Genomic DNA, 26,208 nt, shown 5'->3' with positions numbered 1-26,208 from the left:
TCTGTCGTCTGCGCGGACGAGCCCTGCAAATACACCTGCACCTACTCTGCAGTAACACGATGGGTGGCATCAGTGGTGGGTCCTCATAGTGATACCCAGGAGCGGGCATTATTGGACACAACGGACAGGATTCGCGGAGACATGGCAGTGGTGGTGTCAATATAATGTGTGCTGTTTGTTGCTCTGAAATTCAATATAGGTAACACCCATGACAAACCCTCAGACACCCTTGTGCACCCCCTTCATGCTCACGACACGTTTGCCTTACGCTGCCTACTGCACATATGTGATGCATGCCCTGTGGCTGCAGCACAGGTGGTGGCAGGTTGAGTGAGGCTGGCCGTGAGGGAGATGCACGAGAGGGTGAGTATGGGATGGAGCAATGAGATTGTATGAGGATTGGGTTGCGTGTTAGTGGCAGGATGAGTACTGGCGAGGTGAGTAGGTGGAGGTAAGATGAGGATGGGGTTTGAGTGGGTATGAAGGGTGATATTACAGAATAGTGTTGGCGGTGCCGAAGGAGATGTGGGGTGGGGGCAGTGTTGTGGCAGACGGAGTGTAGGGGAAAGACTTCGTGTTCTCACTGCGGCTGACCTACTGCGGTCATTGCAGCGCCTCCTGCACTGTAAGCAAGTGGGCCATATGTTGGTGGCGCAGGTGACCCCCTCTGCCACCTCGAGCCAGGCCTTCTTGGTGGCAGAGGCAGGTCGCTTCCTCCCGCCCGCCGGGTGGAAGATCTGTGTCCTCCCCCTCCTCCTCACCCCATCTGATGATACCTGGGGTGAGGCATCATTAAACTGGGAGCAGCCTTCCCCCTGGGCTGCAATTTGTTCCATTGGTTGCAGCATCTGTCAGTGGAGGACTGCCCCTTTAACTAGAGAGCCTCCAGCTGACAGATCGTACTGCGCATGCGCAGCCCGACCGACGCGCAGGCCAGCGCCGTGGACCCCGGAGGAGCAGGTAATTGATTCCTATTAGTGGGTTGCCTGCTACGATCGTGCGGGCAACCCACTAATTTCGCCGAGCGTGTTGACCACGCTCCCGGAGGACCACCCGCTGGGAACCCGCAGGCCTGCTAAATTCGAGCCCCAGGAGTCAGGTATGTAACTTAAAAAAGGACTAAATTCATAGAAATGAGGGAACAACTAACAAATGGATTGGAGGAGGTTATTTAACAATGTAGTAGAGGTCAAGTATAACATCTTTAAAAGAATATTGCTAAGCTTGCAGGATAAACACATACCTAGAATCAGCAAGCAGAGTTAAAAACAAGTGTGACCCTAGGTGACAGACACAGGCAATTATAGACAATAGTCCGACTTCAATTCCACATAAAAACAACAGAATCAAATCAGAAGTAAACCAGAATTAATCACTACTACTAGAGTCAGTTGCGGCTCAGTTGGTAGCACTTGCCTCCCAGTCAGAAGGTTGTGGATTCAAGTCCCATTCCAGAGACTTGAGCACAAAATTTAGGCTGCCATGCCAGTGCAGTACTGATGATGTGGAGATGCCGGTGATGGACTGGGGTTGACAATTGTAAACAATTTTACAACACCAAGTTATAGTCCAGCAATTTTATTTTAAATTCACAAGCTTTCGGAGGCTACCTCCTTCCTCAGGTGAACGATGCGGAAATGAAGTCCTCGAAATGAAGTCGCATTTATAATTCACAGATTTGTATATTCTGAGACCTGGCAGGTAACACCTGTCTGTCTGCACACTGATTGCCTTGGCAACGGGCAGTTGAAAAAACTGTCTGTTATCACCAGCATTGTTCTGTGAATTATAAATGCGACTTCATTTCGAGGACTTCATTTCCGCATCGTTCACCTGAGGAAGGAGGTAGCCTCCGAAAGCTTGTGAATTTAAAATAAAATTGCTGGACTATAACTTGGTGTTGTAAAATTGTTTACAAGTGCAGTACTGAGGAAGTGCTATCTTTCGGATAAGATGTTAAACCGAGGCGCCGCCTGCCCACTCGGGTTGATGCAAAAGGTCCCATGGCACTATTCGAATAAGAGGTGGGAGTTCTCCCTGGTGTCTTGGCCAATATTTATCTCAACCAAATTCACTAAAAATAGATTGTCTGATTATTACATTGCATTTTGTGGGATCTTGCTGTGTTCAAATTGGCTGCCGAGTTCCCTACATTACTTCAAAAGTACTTCATTGGCTGTAAAGCGCTTTGGGACATGGAGATAGTGAAAGGCAGTGTATAAATCCAAGTTCTTTCTTTTAGTAAGCAGCAGTTCACATCGATTATTACAAGGGGAAGATTCTGCCTGACCAACCTCAATTTCTTTAAGGAAGAAGAGGGATATGGGCCAAGTGCAGGCAATTGGGACTAGCTTAGTGGTATAAACTGGGTGACATGGACATGTTGGGCCAAAGGGCCTGTTTCCATGTTGTAAACTTCTATGATTCTATAGTAGAAGTGACAACCCACATGGACTATGGAAAATCTATGACATGGTGTATTTCAGAAATGGATCTGACAAAGTGCCATAAAAAGGCTGCAGGGATTCAAGGTAAATTTAGGAATGTATAAGAGATTGACTCGAGGTGGAATACAAAATACTTGTTAGGAGTTATGTTGGGATGGGGAGAACTATGAATTAGGGTGCCCCAGGCCTCAGTTTTAAAAAAAACTCTTGGGATGTGTGTGACACTGGCAAGGCAGCATGCATCACCTGTTCCTAGTTGCCCTGAAGACATTAATAGCAAGCTACATTGTTTGGGACTGAAGTCACATGTAGGCCAGTCGAGGAGGGGTGGCAGGTTTCCTTCATTGAATTAGTGAGCCAGTTTTTTTTTTACAAAAATCCAGCAACTTTCACTCAGTTTTGGGCTACCCTGCAAGTTTAGATTTATTGAATTCAATTTCACAATTTGCCATGATTGGAGTTAGTAGCCAAGCACTATACTAACTAGGTTACTACACCTTCAGTGTTGGGAATACTGTTTATTTCTAATTGAATCAAAGTAATTGTTCTAAGAGACTCAAAGCAAATCAGTCTGATTTATAAGGGGGCAGAGCAGTAGGAAGTATAGAATCAGAGGAAGCACCTAACATAGCATAAATTGAACAAAATATCTATGTGGGCCAAACAGTTTCAGATGAAATTTAACAGATAAGTGTAAAAATACTGTAAATAGTAAAAATAAGAGTGATGTACTCCATGAATGGTGTTGAAATACCCAAGAATGTTAAAAGACACCTTGGATCTTAGTTGAACTTCAAATCTACACATTCAACTAATGCACAACAGCACTCAATAACACCAATAGAATGTTAACTATATAGCTTAAATTTTTTTTTTTAAAAGTCAGAAGTTGTGATCAAACTATACAGTGCACTGGTCAGACTGCATCTCAAGCACTGTGTACAGTTCTAGTGACACAATAAAGATATTCAAGCACTGGAGGGAAGTGCAAGAACCCCATGGAGTCAAATATGAGTTCCGAGGAAAGATTGGAGAAACCTGGGCTTTTCAGTCTGGAAAGGAGGCATCAATGAGGTGATCTTGCAAGTATATAAAAGATATTTAACAGAATGGAAAAGGTAAATCCAGAATATTACTTTAAAGTTATTTGCAAAAGTAGGACAATGGGACATAATTTAAAACTAAGACTGATATCAGGAAGTTGTTCACACAGGAAAAGGTGATTAATACATGGAATGGACTACCGGTAGAGTAGGAGAGATGAAAACCCTGAATCATTTAACAATTCGATGCAGCAATGGCAGTTGCGGTGAGCTTTAGGTAAGTTCTGGATGGAAGAACGAAAATGGACTGATTATCTTGTGATTTTGCCTTACCTGTGCATAGACTGCAGTTAGTTGAAACAGGAACATTATGTATTTTAGAAGATATACTTTATAAAATGTGCTTCATTATCCGGAGTTGTGTGTTTTTGTATATAAAGAAATCGTACTGGTTTGAAAATACTTCACAGCTGTAGGCAACAATTGTGTATACAATTTAGTTATAAATCTAGATTACAACAAGCGCCCCAGATATCCAAAAGTTACACAACAAAAAAAATCCAGTATAGGAACCTCAAGCTTACCATACTGGGCAGACAGTAACAAAGAAGGGAATTTGACAGTTAACATTAGAACACACATCTGGACGAGTCAAGATAGATCAAATTTTTATTTAGAGAATTTTCTTTGAACCCGATGTTTGAGTTTCACATGGAACCTAAATATTGCTGCAATAGGTGGCTCAGCATAAGCTATCAAAAGAAAAAAGGCTGCTGGATTGCACACCCACCCAAAATGAAAATTAGATGGGTTTAAAACAAAATTTAAGTTTCAACATTTCAAGCTATCCCTGTGTCCACCAATAAAATCTGAAACAGCCCTGAGTTTTGGGAAAACTAGTAAGAAACTATGAGCCTAACCTGAGGTACGTCCAAAGACAAACCACCATGCGCTGTAACCATTTCCTGATTCTCACTTAGAACTTCAGTTTCGCCAGGCTTTAAAGACAATACCAGAGGGGTATGTGAGAAAGACTGTGCTATGCAGGAGTTACCATAAACAGAGGTTAGATAGACGACATTCAGTGGCCATGAAAATTAAAACATGCAGTATTGCTTCCAATTCTCTTGGGAACTATAAAAGGACCCTTTTGTTTGAGATATTCTATTTTTGAAGTAAAGTTAGACAGATTATTTCAGCCAAGGAAGGTTTGGAAAAAATAAGGGCACCTGATACTGTTTGCATGCATGAACTGTGGAGCCAAAGATTCTAAACACCAGAAGTTAAGAACATGCTGTGTTATTCCTTGCAACCAAGGCCCTTTCTCTCAAGTATTTAAAGGTAATAGAAATTATATTAGTGTCTTTTGCACAAAAGCTATTTCAATTTCTTAGAAGGCAGACCAAATTGCTATTAGGTGATATGTGGCTCGATAAGAATAGTTAAGCTGCTTTACTTCAGTGAGTGAACTCACCAGTAAGTTATGATCAACTGGTACAAATTTTAAAAAGGTAAATACAAAATAAATATGCTATGCTACCTCCCCAAAAACTCAGTAGGTTATCTTACTTGACAAAGTTCTAACTGTTTCAGCATTTTTGACTGATCCTACCACAAAGACCCTTAGATTTTTCTTTAATAAAACTTGACTGCTCACATGTAGGTCTTTTTCACCACCATTCCTGTCCTCATAGGAAGTTGGGGCCTGGCTCCTACCACCTCCCCCTGTTTTGGGCAGGGAGAAGAAAAAAGGGGATGGCCAGTAAAGCTGCTAATCAAATATGCTACCATGTCCCCTCCCTTTGAAACCAACCATAGAAAGCTCAACAGGAAGGGACATTCCACCCCCCCCCCACCCCAGTGCAAATGTTGGTTCCGAGCCCCTATAATGAGATAGTGGCACCCCCTTTGTTTCCAATCATCCTGGGTAAGTCAATGTCCAGCTTTAATGGACATTCTCCTAATGGATGGCTGCAGAGACAGAACCATGTTCAGATTAGAAAAAGGGGAGGAGAGAGAATAAACAGCATCAGTGGAAAGATGCAATGGGTCTGTCAAGTAATAGATGGAAGCCTTAAAAGAAAGACATTAAAGAAAAGGATGCGTGCATAGCTAAGGCAGTGGGAGGCCCAAGGAAAGTGAGAAAATGGGAGATGGAAAACAGAAAACCAGAGTTTCAGGTTTGAAACTATAAACAGGTTTGAGACTGAAATAGAAGATGCTGGCAAAGTAGTGAGTTCACCAGCTCCCAAAAGGAGCTGATGAAAGGTTAGAGCATTTTAGATGGGGAACCCTTCATCAGATCAGTTCATGTTTTTCAGTTCTGAAGGGTATGAAATGTCAACTGTCTATTTTCTACACTGATGCTGATTGACCTGCAATTCCTGCCTTTTCTGTTTGCTTCATATTTTTAAAGTTGAAAAAAACCCTTTTGTACATTAGAAATAAACTAGTTTAGAAAGAGGTGGGGGAAGAAAGTGAACTGAAAGATATCTTACACTTGCATTCAACTGTCAGCTAATGTTAGGTACTTAGATCCATGGATGGTGGGAAGGCCAAATAACATGCCCTTGTCTTTAAGAAAGTTTTCAAAATGATCACTAGATACAACTCAAGTTGATCCGGATTTTTTGGCAGAGGGCAAGAAAAAGGGGGTGTAAAAGAATAAGCGGAGTGAATCTATATTCAACTAGTTCTTGGTTCACTGAAGTAAACAGTGAATTAGAAAAAATTTTTTAAAAACCGAGTATAGCTGTGTGTTCAGTTATAGCACTGCACAGCAGGAAACAGAAGTTTAAGATCTACTCAGTGGAGAATCTTCAGAAATCTCTGGATGATCTCAATAAAACAAACCCTAGAGGGTGTAAAATATCATACTTTGATTTTGAGCCTGTCCTATTCTTTCAAACTATGGTAGTGCTTAAATATCAATGGCAGATGTCTTTCTGTTGCATAGATTTGGAAGGTCAGGAAGCTAGGCAACAAGAATAATGAAGTGAAGCAGACATACTCCTTCCATAAGTCCAGCATAGGTGGTCATCTGTTTTCTACATGTGCAAAGTTGGTTAATACCATTACTTCAAAATGTTCACTTTGGAATTTGGCTCAGAGAAAATATTTGTGATGAACAACCTTACTGTAAGTGATTCTGGAATTTTCTGGGGTTGGGGGAAGAAGGGAGAAAGTATATTGGAACACAGTAGCATTTTCAGAGGACATTATTAAAGAAAGCAGCTCCAAACTGTACTTACATTTTTTTCACAGAGCATGCGAATGTCAGACTGTTCCAAGGACTCGTTGAATCTTTTTTCTTTAGATATTGTGGAACATTCTGGCTCATTGAGAACTTCCTCAACACCAAGTTCTTTCACCCTTAAACAGACATGGATACAATTCAATCCCTCTAATTACCACCAGATAAGCAGCAAAAATAGACAAAGTACTTAAACAGTCACAGGCTACTGGATTATGTCTAGTTGTTTATTGCTGAGCATTGCTCAATTCAAATTCACTGGGAAAGTATTACTGAAACAAAAAAAAACAAACATTTGCAATCTAGAATCTGTACTTCAGCATTTATGACCAGAGTCAAATGTGCTTTGGTACTCAGGTACCCTGTGATCCCAGATTACCAAACAGTAATTCTGCCAGACAAAGATTTGAAGTTTATTGCAGTTATTTGTATTTAATAATTCTACAGACCAACACAAATGGACAGCCTTTGTCATTCCACTTCTCAAGGTGGTGATTCATGCTGGAGTAAGATTCAATAGGTGCTAGCTGCCCTCTGGTACCTTGCCTGAGTGGGCATTCATTAAGAATTTAAGTGTTGGCAGATTGTGGGGCCAAAGTCAAGCCCAATCTTATCCTCACACTGATCCAAAGAATGGTTCCCCCCCAGACACAAACATCATTGTTGATCAGCAACAGTAACTAGAAGTTCCTTAGCGCACATGGGGAGGGGGTGGGAAGAGACTGCGTAGCCCACAAACCAGCACATCGTGGTGCTCCCATCTGTTGATTCACTGAAACACCCTAATGGGAGCGAGAGAGAGACTAATATTTTGTATAGTCAACCAAAATCCCAAGACAAGATGGCATTCCCTCACTTAATATAGACCCTAACAAACCAGAGGGGGGAGAAGGAGGCCATTCATGCTGAAGGACCATATTAGAAGGCCTCCACTTATCAAGTCAGAACAGTTGATTGTGAACAGCATATGTTAAAAGAACATTGAATTAAAATAATACTTCCAAGAAATTATGGCATAGCATATTTAATAGCCCTGATGCATGGTTCTAATAGTTTGAATGGAAGGAGTCAACACTTGATGTTGCCATCAGCATGCAACAGACCACCCAGCACCAACTAAGCACAATGACAGGCTCACTAAAAAAAAATGCTCTACATTTCTCATTTGCCTTGTTCATAGAACATTTCTGGAATCCAATTTCTATAGTTGATCTGTTATTACCTGTCCGCATATCTCAATGTATTTAGAGTGTGTTCACAGGAATTTAATCCTGGTGAAATCATTGCAATCTAGGAGAGAGAGAGAAAAAAAAAAAATCAACTCAGGCAAGATTAACAAAAAGTTTCCAATGAATTGACTTCAGCGCAACATTGGATACCTGATAATTTTTTATAGAAATCAAAATACTTAATCTTCAGTTTTGTGGATGGTTCCTCATTCCATGCTGCAGCAGGAACCAACCATAGCTCCTCCCAGAACATGACAACAATATAGGACTGAAAACAAACAGACCTTCCACCTCCCTTTCTGAACAATCTCAGGACAAAATATGCCAGTAAATTAATACTTAGTCAGTGAGAGACCAAAGCAGTCTCAAACTGTGGCGCCTGGCAGAGTCTGCACCTCAATTTGCTTAAATTTATAAATTATGCCTCTCCTAGCAATCGTCTGCTCATCTCCCACTTAATCTTTAGAAACTCTCCGTTGGCCTGGATGGCTCTCATACGGTTTTGTCTCTAACCCTCAAAGTGCACGACCTGATTGAATACTTGACACACCAGAGCATTTAAATGACATGGAGAGAAGTTCAAACCAGGGGCACAATAGGATTTGTTAGCTAGACATCTACAAAGACATGTTAAATACTTCAAGAAGATGGTTTTAATGCAAGAAGCACTTGGATGACAAAACAGTTTCATTGCTCCTTGCTAATATACAGCGCACATTTCAAAACATTCTCCATGATCTACCTCTTGCTAGAAGAGGCCAAAGGCAGCTCATGAATTAGAGGGTCTAATTTGTTTAAAAAAAACATCGATTCCTGTATAGCAAAACTTCACAAAAAATCATTAGAAACAAATCTTAGACTCTTGCATAGAAAACATACCATGCAAGTCCTTGAGTTTTCGCCAATAAATGAATCTCTCAGTACCAGGGTCAGCTTGCTTGCTCGAAACGGTGTATAGATATTATTCTGCCCCAATGATCGAATGCACTCCTGGAAGACAATAAAGCTATTACCGCAAGGAAAGCATACAAGTAATTCACATTTTAAAACAGAGCAATCAAATCCCTAATTTCTTCCAAGCTACCATTTCATGAAAGCAGCATCACAAATTAGCCAAATTTCCCAGTTAAGCCTTACCTTGTGCATAGAGCTAGAAATGTCACCTGGGTGCTGAAGTAAGCCAGGCATCATGGGAATTGCAGCTCCACAATTGTAACAGGGTGAAAATTAGAATCCAGAGTACAACCATGATAACCCGTCACCTGACATTCATCTTCCACCATCTACAACATGACCCTGCCAGCAATCACATCTTCCCCTTCTCTTTCTTGGTCCCTCCATAATACCTTATCCCTACATCCAGCTGCTGTTATCCAGAACTTTTCCATGCCATCCTAACATATATATCTACCGCTATGCTCCAGGGCCCTAAACACTCCTCCTTTGAGAAATAGCTATTTACATGTACTTGCTCCAATCTCATACATTGCATTTTCTGCTCATAGTGCAGTCTCCTCCACACCGAGGAGATTAAATGTAAAATTAGGTGTCCGCTTTTCTAAATATCAGTTCCATTTGCAACAGTGATCCTGAGCTCGTCGCTAATTATATTAGTTACTTTTTTAAAAAAAAGATTTTCTTTGGGTTCAATTTCACTGGCCACTCCTGTAGATGACTTCACACCCCTTGTGAATCAGCCGCTACCTGCCCAATATCTAGGAAAACATAGCAAGATCAGGGATTGAAGAATTATCATTGCAATCTGGCTTACTGGAATAGATCACATATTGCCACTTGACCACCTCATCTTTGGTATGTGGAAAAATATACACATCAGACTACGGTTCCAGCTATAGATCAGGAGAATTTATTAAAGATTAAAATAAGTAAATGAACAGTAATTACAATCTTTAATCTCTGTCAAAATCAAAAGATGCTTCTCCAGTGCAGACCAACATAAAAATGGTTACATTGAGTCTACAGCACAGAAAAAGGCCATTCAGCCCAACTGGTCTATGCCAGCATTCAAGCCTCCTCCCACCCTACTTCATCTAACCTGATCACCATATCCTTCTATTCCTTTCTCCCTCATGTGCTTATATCTATCTAGCTTCCCTTTAAATGCATCTATGCTATTTGTTTCAACTACTCCTTGTGGTAACATGCTCCACATTCTTACTACTCTTTGGGTAAAGAAGTTTCTCCTGAATTCCCTATTGGATTTATTAGCAACTGTTTTATATTTTTGACCTTTAGTTTCTGACTCCCCCACAAGTGGAAACATTTTCTCTACTTCCATTCTATCAAGACGTTTCATTATTTTCAAGACTTGTATCAGATCACCCCTCAGCTTTCACTTTTCTAGAGAAAAGAGCCCCATTCTGTTTAGCCTTTTCTGTTAAGTGTGTCCTCAGTTCTGCTCTCATCCATGTGAATCTTTTTTGCACCTTCTCCAATGCCTCTATATCCTTTTTATAATATGGAGACCAGAACGGAGTACAGTACTCCAAGTGTGCTCTAACCAAGGTTCTATACAAGTTATGTTAAACTTCCCTGCTTTTCAATTCTATCCCTCCAGAAATGAACCCCAGTGCTTGGTTTGCCTTTATTGCATTAACCTGCGGCACTACTTTTTAAGTGATTTGTGTTTCTATACCCCGATATAACGGTCAGTCCTGTTCTTTCTGTAGCCATGTTTCAGTTATTGCTACTACATCTGGCTCCTCATTACGAATTATTGCTTCCAGTTCCCCCGTTTTGTTCCGGATGCTATGCACACAATTTAATTTGTTTTTAATAATTGTTCCCATCACTATTTTTACAGACATATTGTACGCAAGTTCTATATTTGTATTTGCTCCCTGACCGTTTATGTTCCCCTTGTTCCTTACCTTGGTCTGACTTTTATTTTCATCTCCGATTTCTTGAAACATTCTTCTTACTTCACTGTATGCTACCAGAATTGTTAACCCAGCCCGCTCATTGCTACTGACTTCAGACTGACTGCAATCTAAGAGATACTGACCAAGATTTAGCTCCAATTCCTTAAAAAAAGGACATTAAACTGTATCTCAACTAGATTTAGGCGGTCAGATATCACAGGATCTAGTGGTATTTGCCCACACAAATACGGTTGCCAGAAAAACAGGGGATCGAAACAGTCAAAGCATGCATGCAACTGAATGGAATGGCTTGATTCCTTTCTGGGAAGCCCAATGATCTTTTCCAAATACTTGGAAAAGGGAATTGGATATATATCCCTTTAGAAAGATGTTACCGAATCTGCTTCCACTACCCTTTCGGGCAGTGCATTCCGTATCACAACTCTGCTTAAATCCTGTGCCTGCCCTCCTCCCACCCCACCTCACCTCATGTCACCTCTGGGTCTATTGACAATTACTGTAAATTTGTATCCTCTGGTTACTGACCCTTCTGCCACTGGAAACAATTCCTTCTTATTTGCTCTATCAAGACCCTTCATGATTTTGAACATCTGTATCAAATCTCCCCTTAACCGTCTCTGCTCTAAGGAGAGCCACCTCAGTTTCTCCACATAACTGAAGTCTTTCATCCCTGGTACCATTCTAGTAAACCTCCGCTGCATCCTCTCTAAGGCCTTGACATCCTTCCTAAAGTGTGGTGCCCAGAATTGGCCACCATACTCCAGTTGGGGCCTAACCAGTGTTTTATAAAGGTTCAGTATAACATCCTTGCATAATACACTTAGTTACCTTCAAGGCAAGTAGGCTTTTATTAATCTCTGCCCCTTCCATTCGTGTTTGTCTATCTGCACTGCTAGTATCAGCACCTCGCTCATTTCCAGCCAGATCAATGAGGGAAAACTGGCCGTAAAGCTTATCATTCCTCCGTAGAATAATCTGGAAGACTGCATGGGACCTGGAGGAGTTGTTATTTGCAGAAGTTTGCCCAGAGGTCCTATGAAAACAAAAATAACCTGTAACCTTTTAAAACTATACCAGGAGCATTAGATTAGTTTTAGAGGAGCTTTAAACATTTATGCCCCGAGTTTCCGCTAGATTGCGCAGGTCTTTTCAGCGCAATCCAGATGAATCAGAGCAAAACATAGCAGAATTTCAATTTACATATGCCCAGTGTAATTTGAGTTTCCGTGATGTTTTGTGCTGGCTCAAAAAAAATTGTGCTGAAGCCAGCCCCACCCACAAAACTGGCTTCGCCCCCCCCACCCACACCCCGATCGAAACAACGAGGATGGTGCATTGCTGCCAATTGCACCCATCTGTGGCCATTTGAGAGTCTTAAAATTAAGTTAGTTTTCTTAGGCGCACAAGTAGGCATATTAAAAAATATTTAATTTACTAAGAAACTGACTAATGTACAGCAATTAAAATAGTAAATTCTTCAGTTTAGTTTTTTTTAAACAAAAAGTGTCATTATCAGTGATTTAAAAATCAGGTTACGCACAGGTAGAAGACCAGACACTTATTAAAAATGCTTATTGTTTGTGATAAACCCATTTTCAGCTCTATTAATAAAACTGCACCAGGTTACCACTCAAATACATCAATGGATATTTTTATTGCAAAAAAATTACTGTTAAGCTACTGTTTACGGGAGATTTTACATTTGTGATTAAGTTATTGCAAGTTTCTGCTAAATTGCACTTAAACCCAGCCAGCGCATCCTTTGGCCGCACTTTGCGGCCAATGCGGAAATTCAGGGCTTTAATTTTTATAACTGAGCGTTCCCCGATCAAATTTGCATAAGGTGGTTCAGTTTCCATAAAATTTTAAAATACAGGGAATGCTTGCTGCTGGCATCTTAAAACTGCTACGTCAGCAAATTTTGCTGTGTCATGGCCCCTTCCTAGGCTCGAGTTGTTCTTTTCACACTTGGACAGTCAGTGATACTTTACATCCTCTATTCAAGAGTTACTTTACTTGAATACTTTCAGAACAATGCAAGCACATTACGTGGGGCTTAATTTCCATCGTCATCCTTAAGATTACCCTCAACATATTTAAAAAACAGCAGTCTGACTTTCCTGGCATTTGTTATATTGCTGCAACTGCCAGTCTGGTTAAAGACAGGTTTAAAGTGACCAGCCCCCTCTCAAATACATATATATTATAATTATACCACACTAGGAAATACTTTACACACCGAGCCATCAGGCAGGTTATTGAAAAGCCTGGGATAGCTCAACATACTTCAGAGATACAGGCATGTGTTCAAGAACAAGAATTGTGTCAATATATGGAGAAAATTAAGTCCTTTTCATTACTGTTCATATTTCTAAGGCAAGAGAATCTGGGGGAAAGTGAGGTTTCCCCAAGAAAAAGAATTTAAAAAATGAACTTTGGAAGTGGGAAAAGAGTGGAGTAGTTACCTGTAATTGTTCCCCATATCAATATTCATGATCACATCATCAACACAGAAGACATCCTGCTCCAGCAGCCCTACAATCTGTACCTGTTGTTTATTGTCTTCCATTATGCGCAGCTTAGTTTTCTTGTTCAAGAGATCAAATACCTACATCAGAATTGCCAAAATGAAAATTGTGTCAAACAGTAAGCCAGGTGGGGGAACAATTTTTGTTTTGAAGTGTACAAAATTAAATATACTAACACCCACACAAAATAGTTTCAATTCAAGGGAGAGAAAACTGAAAACTAGAGACAGTCCCCATCTCACAAAATGTAAGAAAGGCTCAGGTAGAGGCCTGGCACCATGGAAATAATCCCCTCCATTAGGTTGGGGGAGGGATGAGGGAAAGAGAAAAAAAAAAGTTAGTAACCACAACACGTGGAGCACTGGAATCTCAGCTGCAGACTATTCAATTGCCAGGCTTGATTAACATTTATATTTTGGCTTCCTCTTCAGAGGACTGCATCTGCTCACCTAGGTTTGGATAGGGAGGAAAATCAACCAAATAGGGACAAAGTCTTTCTCATGCTTCCTGATGTAGTCAACCAGTGAAGACATCTGCAGGCTAGATCTTCCAGCTGAACTTTTTCTTCATAGTAAGCTGGTTGTGTTAAGAGATGGAAAGGGCTGAAATCTTTTGGAGGTGGGAAAAATAGGGAGGGAAGACTGCAACAATAAAAAGGTAGACAAATCTAGCCATCCTATGTAATCCAAAACAAACCCCACTGCACTGCTCATTTCCCCATAGTCAAAAGGTCTTCCTCGGCTTCAAATATTTATCCAATTTTCCCTTAAAAGACAACAGTCCCAACCACTCCATTGCGCCATGCTCCAACAACACTCCATGTAAAGAAATTTCTCCTAGTCCCTTTCCTCACTGAATTTTAAATTAATGACCCTTCATCATGGACTCCACAACCAGAGAAATAATCTTTCCCTAATCACCCCATCAAAACCATTCATAAATTTAAAAAAAACTTACCATCTCCTCTTGGCCTTCTCTGCTGTAGCGGAAATAGTCCCAGTATCTCATCACTTCATAACTCTAGGTTCCCATCCCTGGTATCATTTTGGTGAATCTTGGCTATATGCTCTCCTGGCTTTGAGAGTTTTCCTCGCTGTTTGCTAAACACTAGTTCTGCATAATTAGCAATTTTGATAATGTATTCCCCATGCTCTCAAAATTGGATCCAACCTAAGGTACACCACTTCCAACCTTTTGCCAGTCCAAGCAACATCCATTAACTGATTTCTACCAACCAACATTCCACTATGCTGCGACATTTCTTTTTACACCATATCTCTGAATTTTTCTAACAAGCCTCCTTATCAAACACCATCTGAAAATCCATTTACACCACATCTACTGCATTATCTATCCACAGTCACATCTTCCCAAAAAAACCTCTTAAATTTGACAAACAAATCTCTGCTGGCTGACCAATTAATCCATCCATTTTCAAATGGTCACTAATTTTGTCCAATTATGGATGGTAAGAGTTTGCCTATAACTGACATTAGACTAACTATAGTTACTTAATTTATTCCACTCCTTTCTTGAATGGGGATGTTATATTGGCTACTTTCCAGTTCCCAGCACAACTTGCATAATTGTAAGTTTTTTTTAAAAATGTGGTCACAGAGCCTCTGCTAGCTCTTCTGGTTTCTTTCAATAGTCTAGGGTGCATGCCATCTGGGCGTGGTGACTAAACTCCCTAGAGTTCTGCTAATTCATTCAGAAAGAATTCTTCCTGCAGCTATCTTCAAGAATTGTTCCACATCTAGCATACCTACATTTTCACCTCCACCATCATTTAGTTAGATGGCAGGGGATAATTGGACTTTGGCACATTGTACAGGCTGATAAGTGAGGAACATGTGTAACTGGTGGGAAGATGCAACTACTGCAGGATAAATTTACACAGGCAGTTGATGTTATAAAATTCTTAAGTCAACACTTATAATGGGAGAAGTTGACAACAGAAAGCAAGGATTTAGACATGACATGTGCATACAGACAAGTTTAAAAAAATGATACATCTCTGCCATTCCTTCACCCTCCACGCCAAGCAGCCCCACCCTCAACTATTTTGCTTTTTAAATTAATGTTAGCCTTTTTCATATTCCTCTTAAGCCACTCTAAGCTCCTTTCTACTCCCCTTTATATTTAAGATTTTCTTCGGTACTGTTAGCATGTAGCTCTTATGTACACTTTGTTCATTTAAATGATTTTAGTCACAAAGTGTGATCTTACCTTACCACTATAGATTTCAAAAAAGCTTACGAAAACTTTCAAATTTAGGTCCTTGTATCGGGGCTGTTCAAGCAGCAAAAACACATCTTGAGCTGAAGAAAAAAAAATAAAGTTAACAATTTGCCTGTTACACAATAAAGGCATTTCACAACCATTTTTGTCGATTGCTTACTTGCAAGAGCGTAGATTCCTTTTGAACAGTCTTGGTTTTTCCCTGAGAAGTCACCACCCATAGTCTGCATAAAAGAAGAGAAATGAGCTTAAAAAATTCTATTATGGGCTATGCTCTCCACTGAGCAACTGCCAGAATAGCTAAAGCGCCAAGGATCAAGGCTGCAAATAATTGAGACATCTTCACAATAGCAGACACTCCAATTTACGTGAATGTGCACTATTTCAATTTCTTACTACACTTCAGAAATCTTTCTTCCACCCCCAGAAACAATTCCCAGACATGTTAAGGGAACCAAAGTAAGTCTTCTCAGGTAACAGAAGAGTTGTAAATTAGAAAATGTCAAATAGATGGGAGTAACAGATAGATAATTGGTTGTGTACAAAACATTGAAGGAAGAAGTATCAGTATTACTGACGTCAGTTGTGCTTCTAGTGGAGATTTTGCACTAACCTAATGTATAAGTGGCTGTAAACACAACCTGCAATGTCAGAGAATGGGAAAACTCCTGCAAAGGCAGGATTAGCAGCCAAATGGCTTGTGGGTAAAGAATATAAAATCTGCTGCTGCTTAAAGAAGCAATGGCAGCACTGGAAGTAAGCAACCCAGGTGTTAAGGATAGCAGCCAGATCAAAAAGTATCAAATTTAAAAAAGGAGCCAGACCTGCTGGTCCTAAGAGACAGTAGGAGCAATAGTCTAATAGCCTGTTTGGGATTGGGTACTGGAGACCCAAAAATGTGGTACACATTTTATCTAGGGAGGTGGCTGTGTAAGTGTGCCACCCCCTTACATCCCAGGACACTTAGAAAATAATAGGGTTTGGCAGAGTCAACATGGATTTATGAAAGGGAAATCATGTTCGACACACCTATTGGAGTTCTTTGAGGATGTAACTAGTAGAATTGATAAGGGGGAACCAGTGTATGTGGTGTATTTGGATTTTAAGGCGGCTTTCAATAAGGTCCCTCACAGGAGGTTGGTGAACAAAGTTAGAGCACATGGAATTGGGGGTAATATACTGGCATGGATTGAGAATTGGTTAACAGACAGAAAACAGTAGGAATAAACAGGTCTTCAGGTTGGCAGACTGTGACTTGTGGGGTAGTGCAGGGATCGGTGCTTGGACCCCAGCTATTCACAATCTATATCAAATGATTTGAATGAGGGGACCAAATGTAATATTTTCAAGTTTGCTGCTGACACAAAACATTGTGGGAATGTGGGTTGTGAGGAGGATGCAAAGAGGCTTCAAGGGGATATAGACAGGCTAAGTGAGTGGGCAAGAACATGGCAGATGGAATGTAATATGGAAAAATGTGAAGTTATCCACTTTGGTAGGAAAAACAGAAATGCAGAGTATTTTTTTTAAATGGTGAGAGATTGGGAAATGTTGATGTACAAAGAGACCTGGGTGTCCTTGTACATGAGTCACTGAAAGCTAACATGCAGGTGCAGCAAGCAATTAGGAAGGCAAATGGTATGTTTGCCTTTATTACAAGAGGATTTGAGTACAGGAGTAAAGGTGTCCTACTGCAATTATAAAGGGCCTTGGTGAGAATGCACCTGGAGTATTGTGTACAATTTTGGTCTCCCTACCTAAGGATATACTTGCCATAGAGGGAGTGCAACGAAGGTTCACCAGACTGATTCCTGGGATGGTAGAATTGTCATGAGAGATTGGGTAGACTAGGCTTGTATTCTCTAGAGTTTAGATGAATGAGGTGATCTCATTGAAACATTCAAAATTCTTACAGGGCTCAACAGGGTAGATGCAAGGAGGATGTTTCCACTGGCTGGGGAATCTAGAACCAGGGGTCACAGTCTCAGGATATGGGATAGGCCATTTAGGACTGAGATGAGGAGAAATTTCTTCACTCAGAGGGTGGTGAATCTTTGGAATTCTCTACCCCAGAGGGCTGTGGTGGCTCAGTCATTGAGTACATTCAAAACAGAGATCGATAGATTTCTAGATATTAAAGGTATCAAGGGATATGGGGATAGTACAGGAAAATGGTGTTGAGGTAGAAGATCAGCCATGATCTTGTTGAATGGCAGAGCAGGCTTGAGGAGCCAGATGGCCTACTCCTACTTCTTATGTTCTTATGTTCCTGGTCCACATTCCAAATTCCAGTCCACAAGAAAAACCTTGGCATTTCAGGCCCAATGTCCAAAAACAATTAAAGATGATGTAGATCATAATTTATTCTAAAGAGTAGCTTAGACCACATCGCAACATGGGTTCATCCTTTTCTTCCACCCAAAGGGCAAGCCAAGCATCCTACTCAGACTCATACCTCTAATCACTAGCTGGTGGCATTAGAGTGTACAATATGCTATGTTCTTATGGAACATGCTTAAAAAAACATTAGTGGAGTGCTGCAAAAACTAGAGGCACAAACTTGCTTATTCCACATTGCAGATCAGTATATTTCTCGGCATTTAAAGTTGTAGCTTTTTTCCCCCTCCTGATACAGTTGCTCCTGTTCTACAGTTCCATTTAGGTCAATACTAAATTGTACTGGTTGAAATCGCATGATATTTAGAAGATAAAAATATGGTGAACATACAATATTATACAACAACCAAGTGCAAAACATCAGTGGGAGCTCATCCAAATTTAGGAAATGGCAAAAAGAGTTTTAAAAATTTGTTTAGTGTACAGTGGGCCTGGACTAGTAACCTAGGGAGGAAAAGTTTGTTACCTTGATGCACATCAATTATGAGCACAAACAATTTTGCTTGGCTACAAAGATGAGCAACTTTAATAATGTCAACTCCTGTTAATTCGGTTATTTTGCTCAAGTGAATTTATACTGGTCATTTTAATTAAGCAATTTTAAGATAACATGGGAGGCTATTTATGCATGAACTAACAGATCAAATGAAACAATTACAAAATCAAGAGGAATGGATGTTATAATAGATAAATTAAGTGCACAATAACTTACATGTGTTTTACCACTTCCAGTTTGCCCATAGGCAAAACAGGTAGCCATTCCCCGCTCAAAGATGGTCTGTACTAAAGGCTTTGCTGTGAATCTGATAACAGATCAAAATTTTAAAAACATCACAAAATTCTGCAACATCCTTTTATTAGCACTCATAATAAACTTCTCCAAACTCCAGGGCTTAGCTGCTAAACAGGAATGAAATGAAGATTTTAATGCAGAACTAAACTATTTGGAAACAAGACCAGATGATTACAGAGTCTAATTCTTAAGTATTTTTCTAAGACAAATACACCACCAAAATAAAGATACACAAATCTGAAAAAAGGTTGATAGCAAAATAGATTGTACCATCATAGAATTTTACAGCACAGAAACAGGCCATTCAGCCCAACCAGTCTATGCGTTGCCTACACTCTACACGAGCTGCCCCCACTCCACTTCCTTCATCTCACCCTATTGAGATATCCTTCTATTCCTTTCTCCCTCATGTACTTATCTAGCTTCCCTTTAAATGCATCTATGCTATTTGTCTCAACCACTCCATGTGGTAGCAAGTTCCACATTCTTGCAATTTTCCTGAATTCTTTTAGATTCATTAGTGACTAGATTATATTTATTGCCCCTAGTTTTGGTGTCTCAAGTGAAAACATAATCATCTCCATGTATGCCCTACTGAAGCCCTTCAGAATTTTAAAGACCTTTATCAGGTCACCTCTGAGAAAAGATCCCCAAATCTTTCCTGATTGTACCCTCATTTTGCACTACTTCTATATCCTTTTTGTAATATGGAGACCAGAGCTGTGCACAGTACTCTAGTGTGGTTTAACATAACTTCTCTGCTTTTGAATTCTATTCCTCTACAAATTAAAAAAAGAGCAAACAAAGCACAGGTTACGGCTTTGTTAACCGGCATTGCTACTTTTGATTTGTGTAACTGTACCCCTAGATTCCTTTGCATCTCTACCCCATTTAGACTATTTTCCCCAGGAGTGGATGGCCTCCTTATTCCTCCTACCAAAATGTACCACCTCAAATTTATTTCCTGCTTAATTAGGTCCTAAGTAGAGATTTTATTTCTTCAGTGAGGAAGTTCATTTTTCCAGCTAGTTTATAATACTGCAATTACTTTCATTCAGAAACATTGGTGTACTGGTTCTTGATTTAGTAGACAAAAATCTAAGGTTTGATTTCAAGTCCCATTTAGTGATGTAGGAGTCAAGATAGTATAAGAGCAAGGATAAATACACCTGTGCTAGGTTTGTGAAACAGCTACTATGCTACAGTAAAATATCACATAACATACATTTGTGATAAGTTTTTCCATTCAAGCAATAGCAGTAATTGCTTATAGAGCTTCAACTTTAAATTTAAAGCACAAGTTAAAATGCAATTTGTACAATATCCAAGTTTTAGCAACTCTAGCCCAAAAGTTAAACTGGCATCTTTTATCACTACCTTCTGCAATAACCTTAAAAGGAATACTCTAACACACATGAACATATGAAATTGATGGGCAGGTAAAGATCAGCTGGTCCGTCAAGCCTGCCCCACACCATGATGGCCTGACCATTATGTTAAAATCCTTTAATCTAAAGAACACCATTTTAACGTGGAAGATCAAGTAAAATAATCTTGGTAAGAAGGGAAGATTTGGCAATATGCCAACGAAACCAAAGTCCAAATCTCACATACAAAGTCTTGAATTTTAAATAAGATAAATCTGATGACAGATCTTAAGGTGAATAAATCCAGCAGTCATTCTCACCTCTCCCATGAGAACACTTCAAGTGACAGCCTGGCATTAGTAATATTTAAACAGTAACTCCAATACAAATTTAAATTTGAATACCTGTATACTTCTTCATTGGTAATCAAATCATCAAAGGCATAGTCAAATCTGAAGGGCTGGTTATCCAGGTACTTTGTGAGATCAACTTTCATCTTTGGCTCATGTACCAGAACTACATGTTTGCTGGAAACTGTAATTACATCAATCTCTTTTTTTGTCTTTTCTGTGGAAGTCAAAGCACACAATTAAGCCTGAACTTTAAAAGCTTCATTTAAGAAATCGTAACTTTTAAAGTAAGCTAATTTTTAAAAAATTGAAGCATTCAATTTGGTTATTTTTGGATTGCACCAACTATAATTCTGCATTATTTTAGGTATAGATCATGGTCAAAGACCAAAAAAGATTACTCCCTTTTCTTCAAAAGTATGCACTACACACCATGGAATAAGATTCAGCCCCATTAACTTTCCTTAATTCTGCAAGATGTCTTGATCATGTATTTTTGTTCAGAGCCTTTTTACTCATGTTGACAACTTACCTATGTCATCAACAAAATCAAATCAATCTATTCATCACTTAAAAAACATACTTTAATGCCAGTTAGTCTCACCTCCTTCTGATTCAGATGGAATAACTTATGCAATAGTATGCCCAATAAATCATTACCATGTTATTGGGAAATAATCAGGTGAGTGGGCAGTAATACAGTTGCATTCTGCACTGACAAGATCAGCAATACTCCACTGTATACTAGCAGTTTCAATTAGAGCTCAAACTATAAACTGAAAATATAACTAGTCAGCAGGATTTCAAAATGGAAGGTCATGCTTGACCTCAATGAATTCTTAAAAGTAACAGAAAAAGAGAAGGCAAGGGTAATGCAGTGGCTGTAATGTACATGGACTTTCAAAAGGCCTTCAATAAAGTATTGCATAGTAGATTCATGACTATGGTCAGAGCATGTGGAGTCAGGGGACAAGTAGCAGAATGGATAGCAAGCATGCTACAAAACAGAAAAGAGTGTAGGGGTTAAAGATAATTACTCAGACTGGCAAAATGTGGGACGTGGTGTTCCACAGGGAGTCAGTGCCGGGACCACTGTTCATTTACTGTAATTACGTTTACATAAACGATTTGGACTCGGAAATCGGAAGTACAATATCAAAATTTGCATATGACACCAAATTAGGAGGTATAGTTAATACTGAGGAAGACTGCAACAAAAACAAGATGACATTAACAAACTTTCAGAATGGGCCTGTAAATGGCAAATGAATTTCAATATAGACAAGTGTGAGGTGGTGCATTTTGGTAGGAGGAATAAGGAGGCCACCTACTCCTTGGAAAAGTAAGTCTAAATGGGGTAGATGTGCAAAGGGTACAGATTGACAAATCATTAAATGTAGCAACACAGGTTAACAAAGCCATAAAAAGTGCAAACAATGCACTGGAGCTCATTTCTAGAGGGATAGAATTGAAAAGCAAAGAAGTTATGTTAAACTTGTTTAGAACCTTAGTTAGACCATTGAGTACTGTGAACAGTTCTGGTTTCCATATTACAAAAAGGATATAGAAGCACAGGAAAAAGTGTAAAAAAGATTTACAAGGATGATACCAGAACTGAGAGGGTACAATTGTTAAAGACTGAATAGGCTGCGGCCCCTTTCTCTAGAAAATTAAAGACTGGGAGGTGACCTGATAGAGGTCTTTACCCTATCGCAGCCCTTCATAATTTTAGACGTAGAGAAGATGTCTCCACAGGTGCTCTGTGAGCCTCTTGCCCATATCTTTAATTGTTCAATAGTCAGGGATAGTTCCCTTAGACCACAAGATAGATCACGTAGTTCCTATTTTCAAAAAAGAGGGAACAAATCAGAGTTGGGGAACTACAGACTTCAGTCTGACAATTATTGGGAAGATTCCAGAAGGGATCATAAGAGATGCCCTTTATAATCACTGGGAAAGGGAAGGGGCCATTAGAAATACACAACACCGCTTCCGAAAAAATAGGCTGTGCTTAACAAATTTAATAAGAGTTTTTTGAGGCAGTCACTAGGGTGGTGGATGAGGGCAATCTGGTAGACACTGTCTACCTGGACTTTCAGAAAGCCTTTGATAGGGTACCTCACAATAGGTTACTTCACAAGATAGAATCTTATGGTACTAGTAGAAATTTGACAAGCTAGATTAGGAATTGGCTCCAATCTTGCAGCCAAAAAGTTTTAGTTAACAGATGAGGGTCAGCTTGGAGACATGTCACTAGTGGTGTCCCCTAGGGATCAGTCATAGGCCTGCTACTCTTCACGGTCTTTATTATTGACCTGGACAGTGGCGTTGGGAGTATGGTAAATAAGTTTGCAGATGACACCAAAATCTGTGCAAGCATTAAGACGGTAGAGGAGTGCAATCAAATCCAAAAAGATTCAGATGTGCTCGAGGAGTGGGCCACACATTGGCAATAATGTGTCATGCATGTTGGTATCATTTGCAGGAAACAATACTGAAAGAGGTTGAGCAACAAAAAGATCTTAGTGTTATTGAGCACAGATCACTAAAGGCTCATGACCAATGTAGAGAAACTACAGCTAAAGCTAACAAGGTATTTGGGTTCTAACCACTCAGTATAAATCAAACGACACCATTTTGACACTACATGGGTCACATCAAGAGTACTGTGCTTAGTTTTGGTCCCCCCCACTGGGTTGTATAACGGCATCGGAAAAGGTCCAGGAGAGCTACAAGAATGATTCCTAGCTTAAAGAACCTCAGCTACTCAGATAGGCTCAAGGACCTTGGTCTATTTACTTTAGAGCAGTGCAGACTTAGGTAACTCAATCGAGGTCTATAAAATAATTGAAGGGCTGAATAGCATCCAGTTTAACAGGCTGGGGAGGATCAGGGGACACGAGTTTAAACTATGGAAGAGTAGGAATAGACTGGATGTTAGGCAGTTCTTCATTTCCCAGAGAATTGTCAGCCTTTGGAATACATTGCTGGCTGGTGTGGTGGGTGCTGACTCTCTGCACGTCTTATCATAGAATCATAGAAGTTACAACATGGAAACAGGCCCTTCGGCCCAACATGTCCATGTCGCCCAGTTTATACCACTAAGCTAGTCCCAATTGCCTGCACTTGGCCCATATCCCTCTATACCCATCTTACCCATGTAACTGTCCAAATGCTTTTTAAAAGACAAAATTGTACCTGCCTCTACTACTGCCTCTGGCAGCTTGTTCCAGACACTCACCACCCTTTGAGTGAAAAAATTGCCCCTCTGGACCCTTTTGTATCTCTCCCCTCACCTTAAATCTATGCCCCCTCGTTATAGACTCCCCTACCTTTGGGAAAAGATTTTGACTATCTACCTTATCTATGCCCCTCATTATTTTATAGACTTCTATAAGATCACCCCTTAACCTCCTACTCTCCAGGGAAAAAAGTCCCAGTCTATCTAACCTCTCCCTACAAGTCAAACCATCAAGTCCCAGTAGCATCCTAGTAAATCTTTTCTGCACTCTTTCTAGTTTAATAATATCCTTTCTATAATAGGGTCTTCAAGAAGGACCGGTTTCTGACTGGGGCAGAGATCATGTCTTTATAAATAACACTTGGTCCATGTGATCCCCTGGACTGGTTTCAATCACCTGAGGGGATCAGAGGAATTTTAGGATATTTTCTCCCTTATTAGCCCTGGGTTTTTCTGTTTTTTTTGTCTCACCCAGGAGATTACATGGCTGCAGGGGTGAGGTTGGGGGAGGGAACAAGTGCCCTTGATGGTCCAGCCATCCTGGTGTGGGGCAGGCTTGTTGGACCAGCTGGTCTTTACCTGCCTGTCAGTTTTGTATGTTTGTATTTGTGGGGAGTCCAAAAGTAGGGGCCATAAATATAAGATAGTTACTAATAAATCCAATAAGGCTTTCTGGAGAAACTTCTTTACTCAGAGTGGTGAGAATGTGGAATTCGCCATCACATGGAGTGGTTGAGGCGAATAGCATGATTAAAGGGGAAGCTAGACAAGTATATGAGGAAGAAAGGAATAGAAGGATATGCTGATAGGGCAAGATGAAGTAAATAGAGTGAGAGGAGGTTCGTTTGGAGCATGACCACCAGCATAGATCTGTTGGCCCATCTCTGTGCTGTAAAATCCTATGTAATTCTAGATAATTGTAAGAAGCCATACTAACTTTACACAAGACTGCAATATTCACCACAGCCACATATAGGACCTATAAAAAAGGTATGTCGGCCTGCACAGCTTATTGCTTCATATAGAAAATACATGAAATCAAGAAATACATAACCAAGTCATACTACAAAAGGAGTAGCATGGAAAACATAGTATGTGTGTTATATCTTCATTGAAGATGGCTAATTTACCCACAGAAAAGTTACTGAACATATCAGACTCTTCTACATGACATTCAGGGTAGAGGTGAACACACTTGACAAACTACAAGTTCTTAAAACAATTATATCTAGGTAATGCTTTAAAAAAAGGTATGCAATGGTCTACACATTCTTCTGGTCAGGCAGAGCATTCTCAATTATCATGGACAAATGACTGAAATCTGTATCTCCGCTTGATTACTTGAAATGAACAAGGATTTGGCAAGAAAGTTCTTTGGATGTCACTTGGTTTCAGCAATAGAAAACTATTACAAAATGAAACCAATTTGAAGGTTTCTCTCCCAGTAAAGTGCCATAAAGATTACTCTGGTTCTTTTATAATGCTGGTTTCATTACCTCAGGGGTCTGAGCACAGTGGCAAGAAACATAATTTTAACATGCCAGAGCATCATAATCCAGTGTCCTGAAGGCAGCAATGTTAACTGCCTGTTCCTACTTGAACCAATAGTTCAAAATCATTAATCTCCACATGCTGAAACAATGAGCCAAATCTTGCTGGAATGGCACATCTCGCAGCGTGCGCAGTCAGTCAGATTTTTTCTGGCCCCTTCAGCTTGAATATAATTTGTGCCATAACTTGCTGGAAGTGTGAGATGATAATGGTGCAGCGAGGGCAACGGGGCTTCTGGGACCAACAGTCTATCTCTTTAGCCAATGAGATTTAAAGGTTTGAAAAAGAAACAGGAACGACAGAAGGAAATAGGGTGAAGTAGAGTCAAATCAGGTATAGAAAGAGAAATGTGGGGGAAAGAAAGGTTCGATTGAGAGAAAAAAGATACAGGAAAATTTTTTTTAAAATTTACTACATGCAGGAATGAGACTCAACAATTTAAATTGTTCCCTTTCTGGACAGGAGAAGTTGATTGGTATTGTATTAACAATTATCATGTCATTAAAATGGTACTCACACTGTTAAGTATGAGCCCTAACTTTCTGTGGCACATTTAACTGGCAATTAATGTGCAAATCCAGCAAGTTCTTAAATATAAAGGGGAGGCTAAGGGAGATATGCGGTTTGTGCAAAGCAAATGGTGGAGCAGTGTAAATCGACCAGCAAGCTGTGGAAATTTGCAACTCACAGCATATCTCTTCATCCCCTGAACTTGCTGACCAATTTGCATATTAATAATGATGTGCATTGTGAACTCCATTATTTTTAGGGGGAAGATTTGGCCCAATCAAAACCACTTCCTAGTGACAATCCACCTCGGGAGTAGAATCATTAATCATCTAGTTCCTGGCAGCTGTTGGTCAAT

At 40.0% G+C, this 26,208-nt stretch overlaps 1 protein-coding gene across 2 annotated transcripts in view; it reads right to left on the bottom strand.

The window, feature by feature from the left end:
• The window catches only part of kif2c (kinesin family member 2C), a 66,470-nt gene that overhangs the window by 13,030 nt on the left and 27,232 nt on the right, over positions 1 to 26,208 (bottom strand). Inside the window, exons 9-18 of one of the 2 annotated variants that reach the window (XM_067989685.1) lie at positions 20,606 to 20,768; positions 18,754 to 18,844; positions 15,805 to 15,868; positions 15,633 to 15,724; positions 13,341 to 13,483; positions 11,704 to 11,908; positions 8,852 to 8,962; positions 7,966 to 8,033; positions 6,742 to 6,862; positions 4,411 to 4,488 (exon numbers count right to left, since the gene is read on the bottom strand). In XM_067989685.1, the coding sequence (XP_067845786.1) occupies positions 4,411 to 4,488; positions 6,742 to 6,862; positions 7,966 to 8,033; positions 8,852 to 8,962; positions 11,704 to 11,908; positions 13,341 to 13,483; positions 15,633 to 15,724; positions 15,805 to 15,868; positions 18,754 to 18,844; positions 20,606 to 20,768 (1,136 nt within the window). The remainder of the gene's footprint in view (positions 1 to 4,410; positions 4,489 to 6,741; positions 6,863 to 7,965; positions 8,034 to 8,851; positions 8,963 to 11,703; positions 11,909 to 13,340; positions 13,484 to 15,632; positions 15,725 to 15,804; positions 15,869 to 18,753; positions 18,845 to 20,605; positions 20,769 to 26,208) is intronic. The other variant, XM_067989684.1, reaches the window with a different exon arrangement.

Source organism: Heptranchias perlo, chromosome 9, assembly GCF_035084215.1.
Source record: "Heptranchias perlo isolate sHepPer1 chromosome 9, sHepPer1.hap1, whole genome shotgun sequence".
NCBI classification, from domain to species: domain Eukaryota; kingdom Metazoa; phylum Chordata; class Chondrichthyes; order Hexanchiformes; family Hexanchidae; genus Heptranchias; species Heptranchias perlo.
Note: the sequence above shows the minus strand (reverse complement) of the source record. Positions and strands in the feature narration are given on the sequence as shown.